The sequence below is a fragment of the Lagopus leucura genome, unplaced genomic scaffold (genome assembly GCF_019238085.1).
Source record: "Lagopus leucura isolate 7727_CA_CO unplaced genomic scaffold, USGS_WTPT01 Super-Scaffold_100024, whole genome shotgun sequence".
NCBI classification, from domain to species: Eukaryota; Metazoa; Chordata; class Aves; order Galliformes; family Phasianidae; genus Lagopus; species Lagopus leucura.
In genome coordinates, this window is record NW_024962276.1 from 5,021,183 (window position 1) to 5,041,945 (window position 20,763).

At 41.1% G+C, this 20,763-nt stretch overlaps 1 protein-coding gene, 1 long non-coding RNA gene and 2 other non-coding genes across 8 annotated transcripts; all 4 read right to left on the bottom strand.

The window, feature by feature from the left end:
• Positions 1-1,193: 1,193 nt before the first annotated feature.
• Positions 1,194-3,191, bottom strand: LOC122184673. 2 transcript variants are annotated; one of them, XR_006180598.1, is made up of 5 exons: positions 3,083-3,191; positions 2,888-2,962; positions 2,160-2,234; positions 1,798-1,862; positions 1,194-1,365 (listed from the first exon to the last, which is right to left on the bottom strand). It is a non-coding gene; the product is annotated as an uncharacterized LOC122184673 (long non-coding RNA). The 2 variants fall into 2 exon arrangements; XR_006180597.1 differs by having other exon boundaries at positions 2,888-3,179.
• Positions 1,439-1,512, bottom strand: LOC122184823. Its single transcript, XR_006180640.1, has one exon. It is a non-coding gene; the product is annotated as a small nucleolar RNA SNORD65 (small nucleolar RNA).
• LOC122184819 lies at positions 2,316-2,390 on the bottom strand. The gene has a single exon (XR_006180636.1). It is a non-coding gene; the product is annotated as a small nucleolar RNA SNORD49 (small nucleolar RNA).
• Positions 3,192-4,343: 1,152 nt separating the features above from the next.
• On the bottom strand, positions 4,344-19,397 carry NCBP3 (nuclear cap binding subunit 3). 4 transcript variants are annotated; one of them, XM_042879865.1, is made up of 13 exons: positions 19,229-19,397; positions 17,613-17,678; positions 16,778-16,883; positions 15,669-15,794; positions 14,072-14,200; positions 12,056-12,129; positions 11,038-11,146; positions 10,195-10,294; positions 9,756-9,862; positions 8,833-9,118; positions 7,891-8,048; positions 6,655-6,819; positions 4,344-6,570 (listed from the first exon to the last, which is right to left on the bottom strand). In XM_042879865.1, exons 1-13 carry the CDS (start codon positions 19,379-19,381, stop codon positions 6,335-6,337), a joined length of 1,815 nt encoding a protein of 604 aa, XP_042735799.1. In that variant the 5' UTR covers positions 19,382-19,397; the 3' UTR covers positions 4,344-6,334. The 4 variants fall into 4 exon arrangements, with proteins under 4 accessions (XP_042735799.1, XP_042735798.1, XP_042735796.1 ...); XM_042879864.1 differs by having other exon boundaries at positions 8,833-9,133; XM_042879862.1 differs by having other exon boundaries at positions 19,175-19,397.
• Positions 19,398-20,763: the final 1,366 nt, after the last annotated feature.

Sequence of the window (20,763 nt, forward strand, 5' to 3'; positions counted from 1 at the left end):
AGCCATCTGTGGCTCATTGAACAACTGAGCCAAAAACTTGTTCCCATTTACAGAAAGCGTGGCCACGCTATAATTATCATAAATAGTGCACAGAACCTCATTTAGAACAAAACCAGACTCCACAAGCTCCTTCTGAAGCCTTTAAAAACATTTTTAACTACAATGTATATTATTAGCTGCTTATAGCAGCTAAAAATCATCATCTGTCAACCAGTCCTAATACAAAAGCTCTTAAAATTAGGTGAAAATAGTTACATGACAGAGCCATATTCATTCCGTTTATTTTTTTCAACTTTGATATCTGACCAGCTATTTCAAAGGCTGCAAATGAACTGTACAAAATGGCTTCTAGGTCATTCCTAACCTCTTGCTACTTCTGAACATTTTTGACTGACAGCTGCTGTGTCAGCCTTGCTTAAGGGCTGTTTTCCTGGCACACATCCTAAGAACTTCGTATAGGATGGAAGTTTTGTCCCTTTCAAAAGCAACATCAGTGTATGTTCCACCTGGAGCTGTACAGCTGATCTGAAAGCTTTAGATTCCCATTCCCACTGCATAAGCATACGGTCACATGCAATTAGTTTATTAATGTCATTACCTCCTTTCTACATACGCTCTGAAGTACATTAAAATCTTTCACTTGGTGACACCAAGTGGGCAAAATGGTCAGCAACATCTGCCTTCTTTACTCTTTACCACCTACAACAAAGACAGCTGTCAAGCCACAGAGGATCTATCTTTCTTTCTTCCCATCTGGAAATCAGTTCCTATTTGAACCACTATTTAGAGAAAATATGTACAATTAGCTAGAACAAATGCTGCTGCTGCAGAAACAGTGTCCCCATCAGACCTTGAGGCCAAGTTTCAAGACTGAACAAGCTACAGAAACAGTTGCATTTGCCCTAATTTGAACACTTGCTTTTCTTGCTGTTGGGGTATTAGGGCCTAATCTCTACAGTAAGCACAGCAGCAGTCTTAGCAGCAGGTGTTTAAACTGCTTAAACTACCAAACACCAGATAGAATGCTTACAACTGAGGCCTGTTCACACAATCTGCAGAAACTTCACTGTCTCATGTATACACCCACTGCATCATATTACAGCAAATCATAGAAGCATGCATGTGTATCAAAGATGTGTTGGGCAATAAAGTCTCATTTCTTTATGCAATGAGTGACAAAAGCAGACTGAAGGTTTGGTTTTTGTTTTACAACTTTAATGTGTATCAAAACAGTACGAACATTGTTTTATCTTAAAAGTTCATGCACAGAAAAACAGGTGGTGTTTTCAAAGATCAGCTGCCAAGCTCACTCATGTTCCATTGGGTTCCTTTTTCCTCAAACAAACGTGCTTTCAGCATCAACACCTGCAATACAACGGCAGGAATAAGTTGACCATCCAACATTCGCTGCTTATCTTTTTGTTAATTTAAGTGATATCATCAGAAAAACCTTTGCTCACCACCAGTCAATCTGCCGGTAATTCCAGCAATTTTTGGTTAATTTCATCATATGATATCCTCAGATACATTGCTGTGTTTCTAAAACAAGCACCTTTGTTCTATACTGCTGTATATAGTGCAGAAGACAGCAGCTCCTGTATGTTTACCCTCAGTATTTCAGCCCAACAAAGTGCTGTTTTGTCCTACAACTTCATCAATCACTGTTTTAGAGCTAAAAACACACAGGAAAAAAAAAAAAAAAGGCCAATGAAAATGCTCTCAACCACACAATGTTTGTGAGACTGCAGCCCAAAAGCACCACAGTGAATTAAGAGCACACAGAATGTTACAACTCACCCACAACAAACTCTTCAAACTCTTGCTCTTGCAGTCTCACTTCTGTCCCAGGGCCATGTGAAGGGCTGTAACATAAACAGACATTAATCATTATGATTCTATGATTAACAGCTATGAGTATGTGGCAAGTGGTAATTATATCTAAGGATCCCAGAAAATTGGCTAAGTAAGAGAGGAAGGAAAAGGAAGGAAAGTAGATTGATTCAAGCCATGAAGGATAACCATACAAAATATGCTTCCTGTGTGGTTTTTTTTGTTGTTTTTTGCTTTTTTTTTTTAATACGATCAATAAGATCCATTTATTCTCAACAGATTCTGCCTGTTAGGAATCTCTACATGGCCCAATGAAATTCACCACCTACCTTCACATTACGGCCATCTCCAGAGATGCCTGCTCCCAATCCTTATTGTATCACATCACCTGGAAATCCCAGGTTCTGCAAAGCAAATAAACATTGACCCATTAGTCCTAGCAGACAAGGTGTAGACGACTTCAAGTTCACACACGTGCAGCTGTATTTCAGACAAATAAGAAGGTTATCGTCAGTTCTCGCATCTGACGGCACTTCCTATTCTGGGGTATCATCATCAACAGCCAGCAACTCTGATAGGTCAATACACAGAGGAACAGGTTCACGCTGAATTGACTGTACCCTGTCCCCTTTGCTAATATAAAGCATTAACTCTGTTATCAGGACACGACGTTTATTTTTCATAGCTTTATATGCTTAATTAAAACTGCTACAGGTTATTTTCAATTAGCAGCTCTGCACTTAGCTACTTTATATCACTGGTATACAAGGAAAGATCTAGAATGTTCTTAACACGTTACTCTTTGCTTCGAGGCATCGTTTCGCTGGGGAAACAGACACCAAACAAGCATTAAAGCACTACTCCTCAGCAGTAAGTCTAGCAAACCGCAGAAGTACATTTGCTACAATAAGACTCTCAAGGATCAAAGGGGGAAAAGGGGGGGGAGGGGGAGGAAGGGGAAGTGAGGAGGAGGTATAAAAGTAAAAACCCACAGTAGGCCTCAGAAGGCTCAGCACTAAGAATCTGCCCCAGCCCAAGTCCTCCCAGCCTCGCTCACCTCAGTTCGGACCGCGGCGCAGCTGCCAGAGCACTCCGAGCGGGGCCCTGGGCCCCCATCCGCCTCCATGAGGGCCTGCGGGGACGGGATGAGCGAGACCCAGTTGCCTTTACATCCCTCAACTGCCGCCTGTAGCCCCTGGGGGGCGAGGAGGAACGGCGTGCATCACCGCTGCCCGAGGGTGGGAGCCCTCACCTCAGCCCTGCCGAGCGCCTTCCACACAAGACCCCACCGCCACCGGGCGCACGAGGAGAAAGGGCGAGAAGAACCGCTGCCGCCGCTTATAAAGGCTCGGGATGTGCCATCCTACCGCGGGGGGGGGGGGGGGGGGGCCGGCCCCCCCCCCGTTCTCGCGAGGTACAGCCCGCCTCACTGCTCTCGCGAGAGGTGGGTGGGCTGTACCACTGCTCAGGCGAGGCGGGGGGAGCAAGGCGTCCATTTCCTGCAGCGAGGGAGGAAGGGGTGGCAGGGTTCAAATGGGGGCTACAGCTAATTGCTGGGGGATGGAGGCTGTCCGGCTCCAGAATCGCAAAGAGAAAGAAGGGGACTTGCAGGAAACTCTTCTATCAGTCTCCTGGATTTATGTTAGTTATGATAAAGTGCCCACTGAGGATTTAAAACACAGAAATCCACGTCTGGGTAATTAAGGAAGAACAAAAGTAGCATTCCTAATAGCAGTAGGTACCTTCAGGGGCTTCGTACAAAATCAGGAAAGAAAACCAGGCAAACACTCTTACTGCAAAAAGAAAAAGGATGATTGAAAAGGAGGAGAAAAGGGAGAAAAGGAGGGAAAAAAAGGGAAAATAAAGGAAAAAAAGAAAAAGGGGAGGGGGATGAAAAAAAAAAAAAGGAAAAAAAGGAAAAAGGGGGGAAAAAAGGTTCTCAGTAGGTCCCTAAAACAGCAGACTTCTATTTCCTGGCAGCTGGGATCCTGTGCTGTCATTAACACACAATCCTCCCTTCCAAACAGAGGTGCATTTCTGATTACATGGAAGACAGACGCAGTGCTAATGGCTCTTCCTCCTTAAATGCCAGCCACTGCCCACACTTTTCTCATTCATACACCCATCAGATCAGCTCTCAGCTGAAGAGATTTTCTCTTCCCATTCCATCTTTCACACCAGCAGCCCACCCTTCACCAGGCTCAAGTGATGAATATTTACCTGGAAGCACAGTGGTTTATCAGGAAGGTGAAGAGCAGCCCTCAGCCAGGCACTGACCTCAATTCACAGCAACACAGAAAGCAATGCTCACAGACACGACGTGTGGTTGTTACCTACCTCCTCTTTTCAGAAAAAGGCAAAGTCAGAGTGGATTCAAAGCAGTAACACAACGTGAAGGTTTACTGGCAAAAAGAGACTGGTTAAATGAATTTCATCAGGGTCTTGAGGAATGGGTAAGGTGTGATTCTACTTTAAAGCTTTGGAAGGGATATTAATGAAAGCACACACTGAAATGAATTCTTGCAGTGATCAGACATTGCAGTTGTTTACTCTCAACAGCACTTTTTTATGAGTCATATTTATATATTCAATAATTAAATATAAACTGCAGGGTGTCACAAAACAAGGAAACAAGACGTGAAGCCCAGACATTCGCAGGCTTACATTTCTCATCACTGTACCTTTCATTTCAACTCTCATTTTACATGCTGCTTAAAGCAGTAAGAAAGTTAATTGCAGACTCCTTACTTCTGTGAAACTTCAAACCTACTCCAACTTAGTAGACAACCAACCAAACAAAAACCACAAATAAACAAAAACACAAAGAGAGGAAGAGGAAAAAAAAACGCTAAAAGGCAGACAGGAGAAGAGAGAGATACTGACAATTTGGACTGACAGAACCTGGGATGTAGGGACAGAATCACAAAATGGTTGAGAGGTCGGAAGGGACACCTGGAGGTCACCTGCCAACCCCCTGCACGGACAGGGCCATCCAGAGTTGTATCCAGGTAGCTTCTGACACCTTCAAGGATTTCAAAGCTCCACAAGCTCTGTGCAGCCAGTGCTCCATCATCCACAGTGTAAAGAAGTGCTTCCTGAAGTTCAGACAGAATCTTCTGTGTTCCAGTTTGTGCCTTCTGCCTCTTATCCTAACGCTGGGTGCCACTGAAGATAGATAGCACAGCTCTCTTCTTTGCATCTTCCCTTCAGGTATTTATATACACATTGATAAAATCCCTCCCCCCAACATCTTCTTCTCCAGGATGAACAGTCCTAAAGACAAAGCAAACATCCTCAGACTGTCAAAAACATAGCAGACAATGTTTTTTGCCACCTGTTCTGTTCAGCAGAACACGACGTGCTATCATTAATTCTCATTTAGAATTACTGGCAATCAAAATATATGCCACAGGCAACAAGAAGAAGAAAAAATTGCAGCTGCACTCTGATCAAACTTTTATGTAGAGAGGATACGCAGGTAAAAAAAAAAAGCTGAATGTAACAGGTCAACCATGTGCACATCCACATGTACTATACAAGAACACTCAAAAATATTGACATGGGACAGTGATCCTATAGTTTTCCTTTTCTCTTTCAGTTATATATATGTATAGTCAAACAGCACATAGGAAAACATCACTATAGCTTTTTTCACCATGGCCAACAGGAAATTTCCACAAATATAAAAATGTAAGTATTTAAACTGTTAGATTTCTTCAAAACATAATACAGCTGAATGAGAGAAATATAATTTCTCAATATGTAACTAGAAAAAAAAAAAAAAAGATAAGAAAAACCTTCAGGAATTTGCACAATTCTCTCAACCAACTTTGCAGTCTGAAACACTGCAATCCTTGCTACAGCAGAACACAGTATCACCAAAACAAATACATGAATTCCTGGAGAGCAGTGATGCCATATGGATACCTCATGAAACCTCACTATACTACAACGTTGGATTTACATTCATTATTCTGGAGGAAGGGAACGTGGCAGACCCTTCATGCTTTCTCCTTGCTGGCTGCTTACCCAGGAAGCATTATTGTTATTACTTTAAGGAAGGTGCTGGTAAGTGCCAGAAGGGCAAGGCAATGGTGCTGACTGTGAAATGCCCTGTTCTTTGGATGAACTGTGTAAAACATTTTGTTAAAAGATTCCATGTTAAAAATATTAAGAACAAAAAACGTCTTCTTAAAAATACAGAGTATTTTTCCCTCTTCTTTTAAATTCAGAGGTTAGGGAAAAGTGTTTGGCTAGAATTAACTACAGGTTTGCTGTAATTAACATATAAGACAACGCCCTACATAACACAGGGCCGACCACAGACTCCAGACAAACATGATTGCTTTAGGTTTCAAGTGGCATATGCATCTCTATTTTTGTATAAAAGGAACTGAGACATTTCTGGAACCTTCACTGCAGAGTCTTTGCCAGTGTTCAGCTTTTGGGCAAAGGAAATCTTGCCACACTGCAGAGTCACGATCTTGAGGATCAAAGTGTAAAATCATGATTCAGTATCTGATCCAGAACTGCTTTCTCGGCTGATTTCAATTTGTAGAGATGGTAAATTATCCAATCGACTCTTTTTTTGCCGAGACTCCTCTTTTTCCTTAATGAGAGCACCCCAAACCCGCTGGAGCTCTGAATCATCTTCCTCTGGAGATGCCACGGAGTTCTCAGGTTTATCTGAAGTCTTTTCTTGTGTCTTCGGAGCAGAACCTAACCGGGTCCATAAATTACCTAGTAAGATGAAAAACAAGCACATTGAAAACTAACAGGAATGTACTGCATTTCTTTAAACTTCCACTCCAGCACCAAACTGACCTGATTTCTTCTCTCTGGTATCAGAGTAGAGGCCTTTTACATCCTGCTTTGGGATTCCTAACCGGCTGTGTACGTCTGATATTGGTTCTCGACGAGGAGCAGAGATGCTGCTTGGAGGCTTAACTTCTGGGGAACGTGGTCTTTTTCCCAGTCTCTGCCGCACATCTAGGGATATTTTCAGTGATTAGAACAACAAAAATCACGTTGCTTTTACTTTAGTTCTGCCAGCTAATTTGACGCTCATTGCACACTTCATAGAATTCAGAACTAGACAAATGTTCTCATCTTTTCTATCCTCTTTTCACTAAGTCCTTCATATTCAGATTTCAGTCTCGACAAAGCTTGCAATAAAATGTTATCCAGATTCTGCTGTTCTCTGGCAATAAAATGTGGTATTTAATGTTTTCAGGTTATATTTTGTCCAGATGACCCAAAAATTAGCTGTTATTCCATGGCTTGTTGCATTCCTTTTAGCAGCCCAGCATATATGTGTCCAGCATGAGCTATGATTATAAGGTAATTGTGAAGCTTCCAATGATTTTTTTTTTTCAGATTATAGATACTTTGCCTTAGAGTTTCCAATACCTCTAAATATTTTACAGAATTAAATGGAAATAAGAATAAACAAATGCTAAATATACTGACAACCCATGATCAGTCAGATAATTCTCTGGATACTCTCTGTGTCAGAAGTAGCTGTAATTACACACACCTGTGCCAAGAAAAGCAAGTCAGTTAGCATAAACAAATAAAGACTGCCATTTGAAAAAATACTTCATATACACATATATACAGCTAGACACATATATATTTCCATATATGTATTATTTCACGTAGTTATGTCATGTAGTCATGTAGTTAGTGCCTCATGTTTCAGTTTGCACATGAGCTTCCCCCCAATACAGGTTCCCATGATCTCATACAGAATCTGCCTCAGTAAGTAAGCAAATTAAAAGGGACAAAGTGTGTGTGTGGGGGGGGGGGGGAAATAAATGCAGGCAAAGAAATTAGATAAAAATAAATGTCACTCTTTCACTTAAATGGAATAGTACTTTTCCCCCAAAGCAACCTCCAACTCTGCCTCTTAGTGAGGAGAAATTAACCATTTCAGTGCAGAAACTGCTGATGAATAGGATTTCCTCATGTTTCTAAGCTGCATTGGAGGACTGATGTAAAACGATGACATCAATTAATAAGAGAGTCATAATTCTGCACAGCATAAGAGTTTCACATTACCTGATTTTACAGTGCTGTTTGGCTGGCGCAGCCCGTTGTTATTCTGACGTTTTTCTTCTAACAGTAGTCTTACATCTACAACTTTGTCTGATAATCCTTTACTGCCAATCCTGTTTTTCACATTACTGGTTGCTATGCTATCTGCTCGCATGGAATTCCTAAATAAAACAATAATAAAGTCCCTTAAGCAAAATGAAATCTAGTGCAGTTCTCAGATCTTCTTGTATGTGGAATTATAGAAAACAATGTTATCAGGATTGCTCTACTGAGAAACAGAGGTAAAAAAAGCAAACAAAAAGACCCAAAAATGTTACTTATATGAGCACGTTTTCCAGTCAGAATCCAAAGTCTAACTGTAATCACACAAACTCCTCAGTATCTGCTACAAGGCAGATATCAAGCTTGTCTCTGTAAGGCTGTGCCCTCTGCATCAAAATTCAAAGCAAATGAACAACCTCAGAACTGGTAAAAGGTCTGATGTTAAAATGAACTGTTGTAATGACTCATACTGCCAAAGGGATGTAAATTAAAATTATTTTGATTGTCCACAGTATATGTAGCTTTGGTTAATGAGTCCACAATGAACATAATTACTTTTTTCTCATCTACACCTGAGGATGGCTGCCCTACCTATGAAATGCAAGAGCTTAATTTTGCTTGCTTACATTTCCATTGATTCCACTTTGAGTTTTATCATCATCACAGTGCTGGGTTGCAGAAATCTACAAAGGAAGCTGCGTTTTAAATACGTTAATTGGAAAGAAAAGACCAATACAGGCTTTTCTGTATTTTGCATTTCACCTCTAAAATGCCTACTGCAAAATTATGTTAAGAACTGAAATAGCAGCTTCAACAGTATGCCTTTAAGCTTTGACAGCACTGTCACTGGTTACATTTTAAATACCTTTTCACTGACGCTTCTAAAGAACAGGGAACCTTTACCTAATATTTTTCAGTTGTGATTCCACTTCGTCTGCATACATTGTCATTTTCATGCTCTTTTTGGGAGAGGGGGTCGATATCATTTTCAGTTCAAGATCATAGTCCATTTCATCAGAATCAGATGCACTTGCACTCGATCGCCTCACCGTACCACGGTCTCGGGACTGTTTGAAAGGCTGTAAATCATCACGGTACTCGACAACAACTCTGTCATCTTCATCCATATCCTGAACTTCTTCCTCCTCCTCTTCCTCCTCAATAGGCTCCTCAGGAACATTTACCAAGCCTACAGCAACACAAACTGATTCTGAGAAACTTAGTTTATCATTTATCGTAGGTAAGAACAAGGCAGAAAATTATTACTGTAAAGAAGTGATGCAATAGAAATCATAGAATCATAGAATCATAGAATCACCAAGGTTGGAAAAGACCTAAAAGATCATCCAGTCCAACCGTTCGCCTATTGCCAATAGCTCCCACTAAACCATGTCCCTCAACACAACATCCAGCCTTTCCTTGAACACCCCCAGGCTCGGTGACTCCACCACCTCCCGTAGTTCTTCAAAGCTAAAAAGAGAATACTTTCCAAAATATTCTAAGTGGAATCTATACTACAGAATAATCTAAGAGGGAGAAAATCACTACAGGAGAAAAAAAGCCCATAATAGTGTTCCAGTATACCTCAGGATACTGCTCAAGCATGTAGCTGGACTCAACACACACGGTATAACTGCCTCGTTGCGGGGGCAGTTCATGCTGACCTAAACATAACAATTCCTATCATCTTGCAGGACTTAATGTGACAACTGCTGGCTTATGAGAATCCTCTCCACTCCTGTAAGTAGTAACACCAAAAATAATGCATCCAGCCCTCCACTTCCCCAGTCACACTGGTACAGCTTTGACACACTGTCAGCAATTACCCGAATGCCGATGTTTGTAAGGAGGAGTCAGGCCAACATCATCCCCAATGAAGGTCCTTTTCTTTATCACATCCCGATGGATTCGACGCGAATGGTACCTCCGCTTCCTGAAACACCATTAAAAGAATGATGTTCCTATCACAAAGAAATGAGCTGTAACCAATCCTGGATTAAGCACGTGCAGTTATCACTCACTTCAACAACAGCCATTTATGCCAGAGAACTGTTCTGTGTGTGTGTGTGTGTGCTCTGAATACAAAACTTTTTATTGTCACAACAAAATATTCCCCAGCAAACACATCATCACTTTGCTCACATTACTCACACTTGAGATACATCTACAGGAACCAAAAGAAAAAAAAAATCTGCAAGTTACAACAGCTTTGAACCACCTTGTCTGAGTTTCTGCAGTGTTCCAATTCCTGCATCCTGCACTCACCAAGAATTACTAAGAATCCCCTTCATGCCTCCATAATTGGGATTGCCATACTTCATGTAATACTGGCTTCTCCTTGCAGCTCCCAGTTCTTTTTTGTCATCTGAAAAAACATAAGTTAAAAGAATATTTCCTTTCCTCTTTGAACATACCTCGCTAGCATCCAGTCAGACAGGCACAGAGTGAAAGGAAGACTGATTATGTCTTACAGGTCCCTGGTATTTCTTTCAATTTCCTTTCTGGACAATACAATTTTGCTGACAACCCAAATTAAATTTGTCCTACAGCCACAGTTTTATTTGTGCCCAACTCCGTGGAGACTCTGAGTTTCTGTGTCAGCTTAAAGGAACACTGCATCCCACTGCAACTGCTGGAGGCCATACTTACCTTATTCCCGACCTTTCTTTTCTTTATGGATCTGCCACCTTCCACATGGCTCAGAAATTATATGCATTTTCATTTTATCCATAAGTATAATTTAATATCTCAACTGCATTAAGTGACAATTTCCATCAGTACCTCATAAACATCACAACTGATTTCCATATTTATAAAATGTGAAATTTTCCTCGGTGGAGAAGTGCACTGTAAAACCTATTCTATGGTATTGGGAAGAATGCCCTGAACCCAAGATAATATTTTATGTACAATAATCTTCATACAACATGAACTGGATTTAATTCACACACTAAATGTGTATTCATAGCAAAATCTTAATACCTAATAATTAGCAAAAAACCTAACCATTTTGCAAATAAAAATTAGGTACTTCAAGTAATTAATTAGTTAACAAATAAAACTGCAACAAGCAATTAATTCATTATGCTTGTTAAGCTGTTCATTTACCTTTAGTAGCAAATCTCATGAATAGCTTGTTTCCTTTAGCCAGTTTATTGGCAGGGCGAAGATCATTACGCAGGAGAGAATCCTCTTCTACCTGGGTGAGGGCATCCAACTTTGGGGGCAAAAAAGGTATTTTGGACTCAAAAATAAAATTACTTTTGAATGAAAAAGGATTGCTTGCAGAAAAGCAACCCCTTGGTTATACTTTTCAGATTCTGTTCAGACTAACTCCATTTCTTTCTTGACAAATTACTACATATTGGAATTCTTTTTTTGCCAAAAGGTTTTAAATATTTTTGTCTCTTCCTTCATAACACTTCTTCAGATTATTAAATAAGTTTTCAAATGAAACTACAATATGACTGAAATGAATAAATAAACTTGGACACTGAAAAAGAAAGACGTGATTTCTTTTCTTTGTTTCATCTACAAACAGTCTCACCAATGGGTTCTCCTGCCCTCGCACACCGACTTACAGGCATTGGTTTGTTTCATTTATAACTGCTTTCTATAAGCTAAAATTCACATTTCCATAACCTGGGTGAGTGTTTGCTGAGCCATTCCTAAAGAAAATACTGATGACACCCATTATATATATTCAACCAGTGAAGATTAAACTACTTACAGAAATCAATGCGTATGCTGATGCCCACACAAATCTATGGGCAGCCTAAATCCCCTTTTTTTTCCCCACTTTATACACTGCCTTCTATACTGAAAGGCTGCTGCCTTCCTCTATTTTCCTTTCATTGTCTCCTTTAACAGGATAGAGCAGTCAGTCTAGCTCTTACATGCTGGCTGCCCTATCAGTCTTCAGAAATTACTTTCACAAAGCACTTTTATGAGGCTATTCTCACCAGCAGCACGTCTGCACTTCCTGCCTTCTTCCCCACCTTATTTGCTTTGATAATTAAATTGTAAATTATAAGCATATATGGTAAAAACCATCATGTCATGAATAGTTTCCATCACTCAGAGCAAAACTCCCGTAATGGGGTTCTCATTTGCTTTCTATACTGACCTCAATGTCACTTGGATTTTCATCCTCAACCTCGCCTTCTTCTGTCTCATCATCAGTACTTTCCTCCTGTTTTTCTAAAGAGGAAAATAATCAAGAAAAGAAATCTACATTTTAATGTTCTGGTTCATTTCAATATTATTCTCTACAGTCTCTGAAATCAGACTGAAGGTGTTATCAATTCCTCTGTGCAGCCTAGAGAGTAATCAAAACAGTGAACGTCTACAGAAAACTGAAGCACACATGAGCACAGATTAACATCAACCAGACAGACCCCATACAGGTAAGTGCCAGAGGCATGGATTATCAATTTACTTATCTGAAAGCAAATGAAATTGCACTGTAATTTCTAAGTGTGACAGAGATCAGCAAGGACAAGACTGCAAAAGGTGGATCAAAGCCTGTTTCCTTCCACCTCCCTTTTAAACGCTGCAAGTACCTACAGGTATCCAATATTCACAATGTGAAACAGGTTTTCAGGTTTTCTTTGTTGTTTGTTCTTTTTTTTTTTAGCTCACAGGAAGAAAATTGTTGTTGGAAATTGTTTCTGAGCCTCCCCAAAAGACACACGACTAAAAAACCCTCTTCTATATTTCACAGCTCCTTGTCTTAAATCTCCTCTGACTGGACTTGACAACTTCTAATATGGAACCACAGCTATTAAAAAAATCTTGACAACTACACCCAAGTTCAAAGGAAAAAGTAAAGCACAATGAACCAATCTGACTCCAAAGAGAATTTCAGGAAACAAATTAGCCAAAATCAAACGTTAGCTGACTTCTATCAGGGACAGCATTCAAACATCCAATTTTATATTAGCTTCTCACTGTAAAGATGTGTCTCCTGCAACCCTAAATGTCTACATAGGCCTCAAGTCCTTACCTAGAAAAGAAACGTACCTGAGCCAGACTACTTTAATACATCTGTATGCACCTCACACCTTAAGATGTAATCTGCACAGCTTGTACTCTATCCAGCATCCCACTTTTCCAGCTGAACAGGTGAGTAAGATTATGTAGGAGGAATTTAAATGACATGATTTTGATGATGCAATGTGGATACTGTAGCCAACAAGATTAATATACATATCTTTATGCTCCATTTAAAAAAGACATTCACTAATCTGCAAAAATCTTGTAGCAAATCTTACTTGAAGCATTATCAATATTTTAAAGTCACATGGATGGTGGAGGAGCCACTGCATTGTAGAGAAAAGCAACAAGAAAAGGGAATGAGTTAGAAGCATCCACAAGTTTAAAGCCCAAATTTTACAAAAAGGCTTTTGGTAGCACTGTGAATATAAAATAGAGAGATTGTCCACCTGCATTTTGTTCAAAGAGTTCATAAATAAAACACCTCCCTTCACTTTGCACTCCTCAGGACAGTAGTTTGAAACAATTTATCTATTGGTCTGACTCTTAATTTACACCTGTAGAATTAATTTACAACCGAGGCATTCAGATACCAAATTTATCACAACACTGAGCTGTATGTTCACTGCTTTGCTCTTTTACAGGTGACCCTTCAGAGTGCTTCTGTCTTGAAAGTAAAGCGGTCAGACGTAGAGATGATGCACACAGCAGGGAGGTGGTGCTCTGCACAGCGGTGTGGATGGTAAACATGAAGGATGGTGTGAAGAATAAACCATGGTATTTCAAAACCAGCACATGTTCTTAGACCTGCTGTTTCCACAGTTAAAATATCCATCCTTCCACTGCCTTTGCAAGCACATAACAGACTTATTTCTGTGCAACCACCACATCTCAATCTGACCCTGCATCTAACATGTTCAGTGCTGACCAAATTACTGCTGTTGGTCTAACTCCAACCCACCTTTTAAGAAGTAGTTTCTTCAAAAGGTTTCCAAGATGAAAGCCTTTTTTAAAGTGGCAGAATACATTTACCTGAAACTATATGATAGAAGCTCCTTCAGTCATTTAGATCACGCAGTACCCAAGCACAAGTTTAAAGTTTAACTGATTTAACCAGATGACATCTGCATATGCACATCTCATCTACCTTTCTTGCTTTTTTCAGCTGTCTTCTCTTCATTGTTTTCTCTGCCTTTTGCTTTCTCTTGATCAGGAAAGGAACTCATGTTTATTAGAGCCCGTGTTGCTGTTACTTCATCAAGCCAGACCACATTGCCTATGACATACAGATAGAAACATACACAGAAACAAAATGCAGTTTGTGTCACATGCACTGCCTTACTGGAGGGAAACAGCAAACAAAAGTTCAGAAATGTTCTTATCATGGGACATGACTAAGAAGTAATCAGATCTTTCATAAGGGAATTCCTGTTCTTTAACCCTTGTTCACCTGGGGGACACACAGCTTTTATCCCACTAGAAAAACACAACTGACCATAACCAAACCCACCAAAATGCAACACCACGTGTATAAATCAGAGCAAACAATACTGAGTAACAGCCATTGTATATCATGAATGTGTTAGCACAGAAATGCAATTAAAGATCAAAAAAAAAAAAGAAAAAACAACAACCCAAGGCTTATTTCTCCTTTTTTATTTAAATTTAACCAAACCTTGGACCTTAGCACAGAATTCTGTTAACCTTTTCCAAAGAACAGAAAAATAAGAGACTGCTCAAGCACTTCAGAGGCTACACAGTGCATAGGTTAACAACACGAGTCAGTAAGGGCTTCCTGTATGTCTCAAGTATCAGCAGGTGCTGTTGAAGTAAAAGTTAAGTAAGGCTCATTAAGAGCATTTCATACATGTTGATGTCAAATCTTTTATCTTTCTGGCAACCTCACTGCATGCATACTCCTCACAAACAGCCCTTGCTATGTGAATTTGCATTCCCTTCCCAATCTATGCGTGTCTCATTCATCAGCCACCTTCCTCCACCCACTATTTCCTCCTTGAGAAGGAACTAAACAAATATAGGAACAAGTCTGCTCCTTCCCAGCACAAAACCATGCCAACCTCTCTAGTTGCATGCAGTTAAATAATCTCCTCTCTGAACATTATCCTTTGTGACACAAGCAGATACACTATTTGTGCCAAAATACAAGCAGCACCACATTTTCAGACCATTTTTTCCCACATCAGAACTGGCAAGCTACTTTCCATTGTTCCTTTCTGATAACTTCAGATTGTCAACAAACAGCTCCTGTCATGTTTTCTTCACTCCATTTTCTAAGAGCTACATAACTTGCTGCTCTATGCACCGGTCACCCTCCCTCTTCAGCACTTCTAATTGTATTAATTAGACCACCATATTTTGAACAATACCACTTTAACTTGTAATGAAGTCAATTCACATCCTCCACAAGTGACTCTCTAGCCACGACACTTTGATCACTGGCCACCCTTCTATCTACCAGCGTATTTATTTGAGTCTCCTTCAACGTCAGTAATTTGTGTAATGCCAAGCTGTTTAGGTCATTTTTAAATCATTTTCTTTCTAAATACTCATTCAGACAGTGGGTTTGATTTTCACTACACGCTGTTAATTCTTTCCTTATAAATCCCTTTTGGCTAAGGTTAATGAAAGGGAAACAGACAGACAAAACCACAAAGACACCCAAGGTACAGCTTCCACTGATATAAGAGATAAAGAATGACAAACAAAAGATTCCATTTACTTACATGAAGTATCATCTAACCACTCGATGTGAGCAGGAGGATATTCTTTGAAATAGGCAAAGATGTCCTGTGTACTCATTTCATCCACGCCACAAATGTAAATTGTGTCCAGTCTCACTTTAGGAATTGCTATAAAAGAGGAAGAGAGATCAAACTGACACTCGTTTCTACAAAGCAAGCTTTTATGTTCATAATGCATGGATTTATAAAGCAAACATTGAAAGTAAGCTAAGGGTGTAGAAGTATGATGTTCACCAATCTGCAACACTAGAACTTGAGTTACCCCACACTGTAAAATGTTAACTGAGAATTAAAAAGAAAAGTGGTTGTAACATTACAAACACTGGGAGCTGCAGGTACTGAAAAGCTTCAAACTGCCTTACAGAGGTTTTCTTCTCTTTTGTCATGGTTCTATGTTTTTTTGTTTGTTTTGGGGTTTTAGTATTCCACATTTTCTTTATAATGCTACTAAAGTAATTTCACTCAGTACTGAAGAGACATAATGCTAACGAGACCCATGACCAGGACATAGTACAAGTTTTGCACACATCTCATGGAGAGAATTTACAGGCCATAGCTTAGTTGGTCCAAGCTGCCAGCTGGACAAAGGCCTTGGGAACAAACTGGATGCCAAAGATGCCGATCTGTTGTGTGTGCACATCTCTCAGATTATCTGCTTATACTCCAGCACGTCCAGCTTGTCATCTGACAGCACATGTGCCATCACTCATGGAACCTGATCTTTCTATGCACAGGACAGAGTCCTATGCTCACACACAAACAGTGCTTGAGGCCTTTTCAAGGAATTTAAATATTCTTAAGGCAGCACTGGTCCTGAAGACAGACCTTGGACACGTACATCAGGTGTCACTGCCAAATATCAAATAAAAAATGTTTTCTTTTCTGGTGTCAGTAAAGTAAGGAGTGAAAATGATAAGCACTGTTACAAAGTAGTTCAAAAAATCGTTTTTAAAATGAAGTGATTTCTCTTGAAAATTATCTGGGAAAAACATTGGGAGATGTAGGAAATAAAACAGTATAAATCAAGTAAAGGAACTGTGAGGAAGTAAACAAAGGGATCTTTCCTTCTTCGTTGCTGGGTTAACTCCTACCTTTCTTCATCATGTCCCGATCCAGAGCTACATTCCTTTGGGCAAGATTCACTTCAGCTCGAAAATGGAAGCGTTTTGCTCTTTGTTCCTTTTTCTCAATTGCTTCCTGCAAAATGCGAAATGATGCAGTCAAAAGAGGAACAGCACAGCCTTCCCAGCAACTTACATCATAGGACTGGATATTTAAAATACAGCCAACCAAGCAGCAACGATCTATATTAATAATTCTGTTATTTCTGAAGAGATCTGTACGTTTCAGAACACAAAAAGAACTCACTGAAACATTACTGTGCCATTTAATACTTCTAATGCAAGTTTGGCAGTGTAATGAGGATCAAGACACAGGGAAGACAAACTATCTTGAACCCACGCCCAGCTTCCATGATGGAACATTAAAATTTATTTTTCCTTCCTAACAAATGTACAAACAATTTACTAAAAAAATAAAAGCCTGCATTAAAATAAGCACTTTCACCACCTTTCTCCATCTTAAACAATGAACATTCATCGTTTAACAATACTGAAATACCATCACTCACAGAAAAGAGAAGGCTCACCTGTCTCACACAGCGATACTGTTTTGCAATACCGAGTGGCATCAATGCAGTTTCAATACAAACATTTTCAGGTTTTGGACACAAATTTTGCTACTTTAAAATGACAAGAGAGAACCTATCCAGATGTCATTTGCAATCCATAAAGAAGAATTTTCTAGTTATTGAAAACAGTGTTTTCATAATGGTAAGCTTCCATGCTTCTTAGGAAAGACACAGTGTTTCCTCCTTTACTGCAGCAATAATTAAAACACTTCAAAGAACCACAGAACAAAAATTACCTTGGACGTTACATCTATTCCAGTAATGAAACTTCCAGCTTTGTTTTCGTATCTCCTACTAGTGTCCTGAAACAAAGCAAAACAGGGATGAAAACTCAATGAATGCTGACAGCAACGTAATCACTGTGCTAAAACAAATCAGGCCTATGAGAAATCCATCTCTTGCCCTTGATCCTTTCCAAGCTACGCATCCCAACAGAGACAGGTAAACAAGCACTTAACCTCACTGACAGCAGTGAGATTTAAAGCACATCAAGCGAACCCAAATTCCTCTACTAGGAGAAATGTGTGCTTTTGCAATATTTAATTGCTCAGGTTTTTACTTTGTCTCAGCAACACAGCAGAAGCCATCAAACACCTTTTCCTAACTACAGTTTTCACCACTTTGGTGTCAGGTGTAATTTTCTTGTAAAACACACACAGATTTAACAGGGCCGTTACAAAGATAGGCAACTCCTGAAATTTGCCATTTCCAGTTTTGAGCAAAGTCAGAATGTCAAACCATTTCCACAGTTCAGCAAGTGTCTTTCACTTCTACTTTTTTATCATTATTTCAAAGCTGGCTTCCAAAAGCAGCAATATGAACGATCACTGGTTTGTTACGAGGCTACAGACCGAGAGGAACACTACCAATGGTGACAAACAAACGCATAAAACTCATTTCCACCAATGGAGACCGCTGAAATTTAAGCCTGAAGTGAACAACACGAACCCTGGAGCAGTGACCCAGCCCTGTCCCTGTCTGCATGTTTAACAATGGCACTGCTTCATTCTGAAACCACAGAACCATCTCCTAGGGAAGGTTTGTGACATAAGGATCATATGTTGCCTTCTTATCTCTAAGGATAAATGTTCTGTTTACCCTTGTGCTCCCATAATTATTTTGGCTAAAGGGCTTTTTCTAGAAAGTAGGTCAGTCACTTAGAAAACAGTCACACACTGAGCCTAACAGCTTTCCTTAGTATCAAACTTCCCTTAAAGTTGCAGATATTTAAAAGAGAAAGATACGAAAACAGCAAAATAAACGTATTACTTTTTCAATGGGAAAAAAGAAACAACCAAAACCACCAGTTTGGGGTGACTGATGGAGCACAAGGAAGTCCATACAGAAGGGTGCCGTCTCTTAGGCCACGTATTTGGTAGAAGCTGAAGCACGACGATCAACCAGCTAATTAGAGATTAGTTTCTCAAGCATTTTCCACACGCGTTTTCAGAACAAAAAGCCTACTTAGGAACGGAGATCAACTCTGACCCACTTTCACACGTTCAACCTGACCGTACCTGAACTTAATCTAAGGACAGCAAGTAAGAAAAAAGACACAGAACAAGAAACAACCCTCAGAGCCCACCCCGCCGGATGCCTCCCGCTCACAGCCCCGTTCCTCAGCCGGTCCCCCCCACTCGCAGCGCCCCACAGCCCCCACCCGTCCTCTCCTCACCTCCCCCTGCCGCCCTGCGCCCCCTCGCTCCCCTCACCCCCCCCCCACTTTCGTCCTCCCGCACCGCGATGCCCCGTTCCCTCACAGTCAGCCCCCAGGTGCCTCAGCGCCGCCCCTACGTACCCTGCCCCCCCTCAGGTGCCGGTCCCTCCTTCGCTCCCCCTGCCCGTCCCTCACCGGGATGAGCTCTCGGAGCGATCGCCTCACGGGGATGGTCTCCAACTCGCCTTCTTCCACCTCCATAGGCTCAGGCTCTGGGCCTCGGGGTTCTGCCGTTGTCGCCGCTGCCTCAGCTTTCACCGAGATCCGCAGGCCCCGTACGGCCGCCATGGCTCGCCAAGCCCGCCCTCCGCCCGGCCAACGAGACGGCCCCGCCGCGGTGCAGAGCGCCGCCGCCCGGAGCCACCACAGAGACGGCAACGCGGATAGAGCGCCGCCCGGAGCTGCTGCAAGAGCGGCGCCAACGCGCTCAGCGCGGCCATAGAGACGAAGAGAAAGAGCGGTTCCTCCGCTCGCCGCCATTTTCCCCTCCTACAATGATAGTGGTGAGAGTGGCCTGGCTTCTGCAAACGTTCGGGTCTTGCTCCCCCTCTGTGCTGCTCAGGAGCCATGTGTCTCTATGTGTGTGTTCTCAGCTCGGTTGTTCCCTTTGTCACGTACTGCCTTCCCACCCGAGGGTATGTCAAGAAAAGCCTTATGGAACCATAGGAATCATTTCATTCTTCGCTATGCTAAATTCCATTACAATTCCATTCAGCAATTCTCACGAAACAAGTTATTTATTCTGCTAATTATCCTAATTGCTCACTGTAGTTCATAGCTATTTCATTGGACACAATGGTACAGAACCATGCTGTATCTCAGGGCTTGTTCCTGCCTTGGCCAATAGCATGAGTATTTTAGCATCCATCGCATAATACAACTGATGGCTCTACAGCTGCATTTCCTCAGTTCATGGTCACCAGCATCACATCCAGCTAATTCCATTACAAATTCCTAATATTTCTCTGGTTACATGACCTTCCCATCCTACTTCATTCCTCAGTTTTGCTGCTTCTCAAACCAGTCCTGCAGCCCCGTGATAGGCTTTCTTAGGACAAGAGGTAGTGGCCTTAAATTACAACAGGGGAGGTTCAAGTAGAATATTAGGAACAGTTTCTTCTCAGGAAGAGTGGTGCTGCAGTAGTACAGCTGCACAGCGAAGTGGAAGAGTCCTCGTCCCTGGAGGTGTTTGAGAACTGTGGGGACATGGCACTGAGGCAGTGGCATGGTGGGGTGGGTTGGGGTTGGACTTGGAGATCTGAGAGCTTTTTTCCAATCTTAACAATTCTATGATTCTAAAATTCAACAGCAGATCTTGGCTTCGGTATAAAGAAATTTTGCAGCTGGCAACACAAAGGCTCCTCCCTTCATCCATACTCATCACACGCTCCAGATTTATTTATTTTCAACAGCCTCTGCACTGAGGTCTTTACACAATAGTTAATGGCAGTTATTTTGCCAGAACTATCTTTGGTGCTGACATCACATAGCCAGCACCTGACAGGAACCACCAAGTGATATCACCACAGGTGATATTTCCATGCCAGATGTGAATGGTTATGGGAGAGGCCATGTATGCATAATGTGAACATGTGAGAAGTAAACAGGGCAGAAACACCTGCTCTGAGCAGCAGATTCTGAAATAATCGGTAGAGAAAACATTTCTGTGA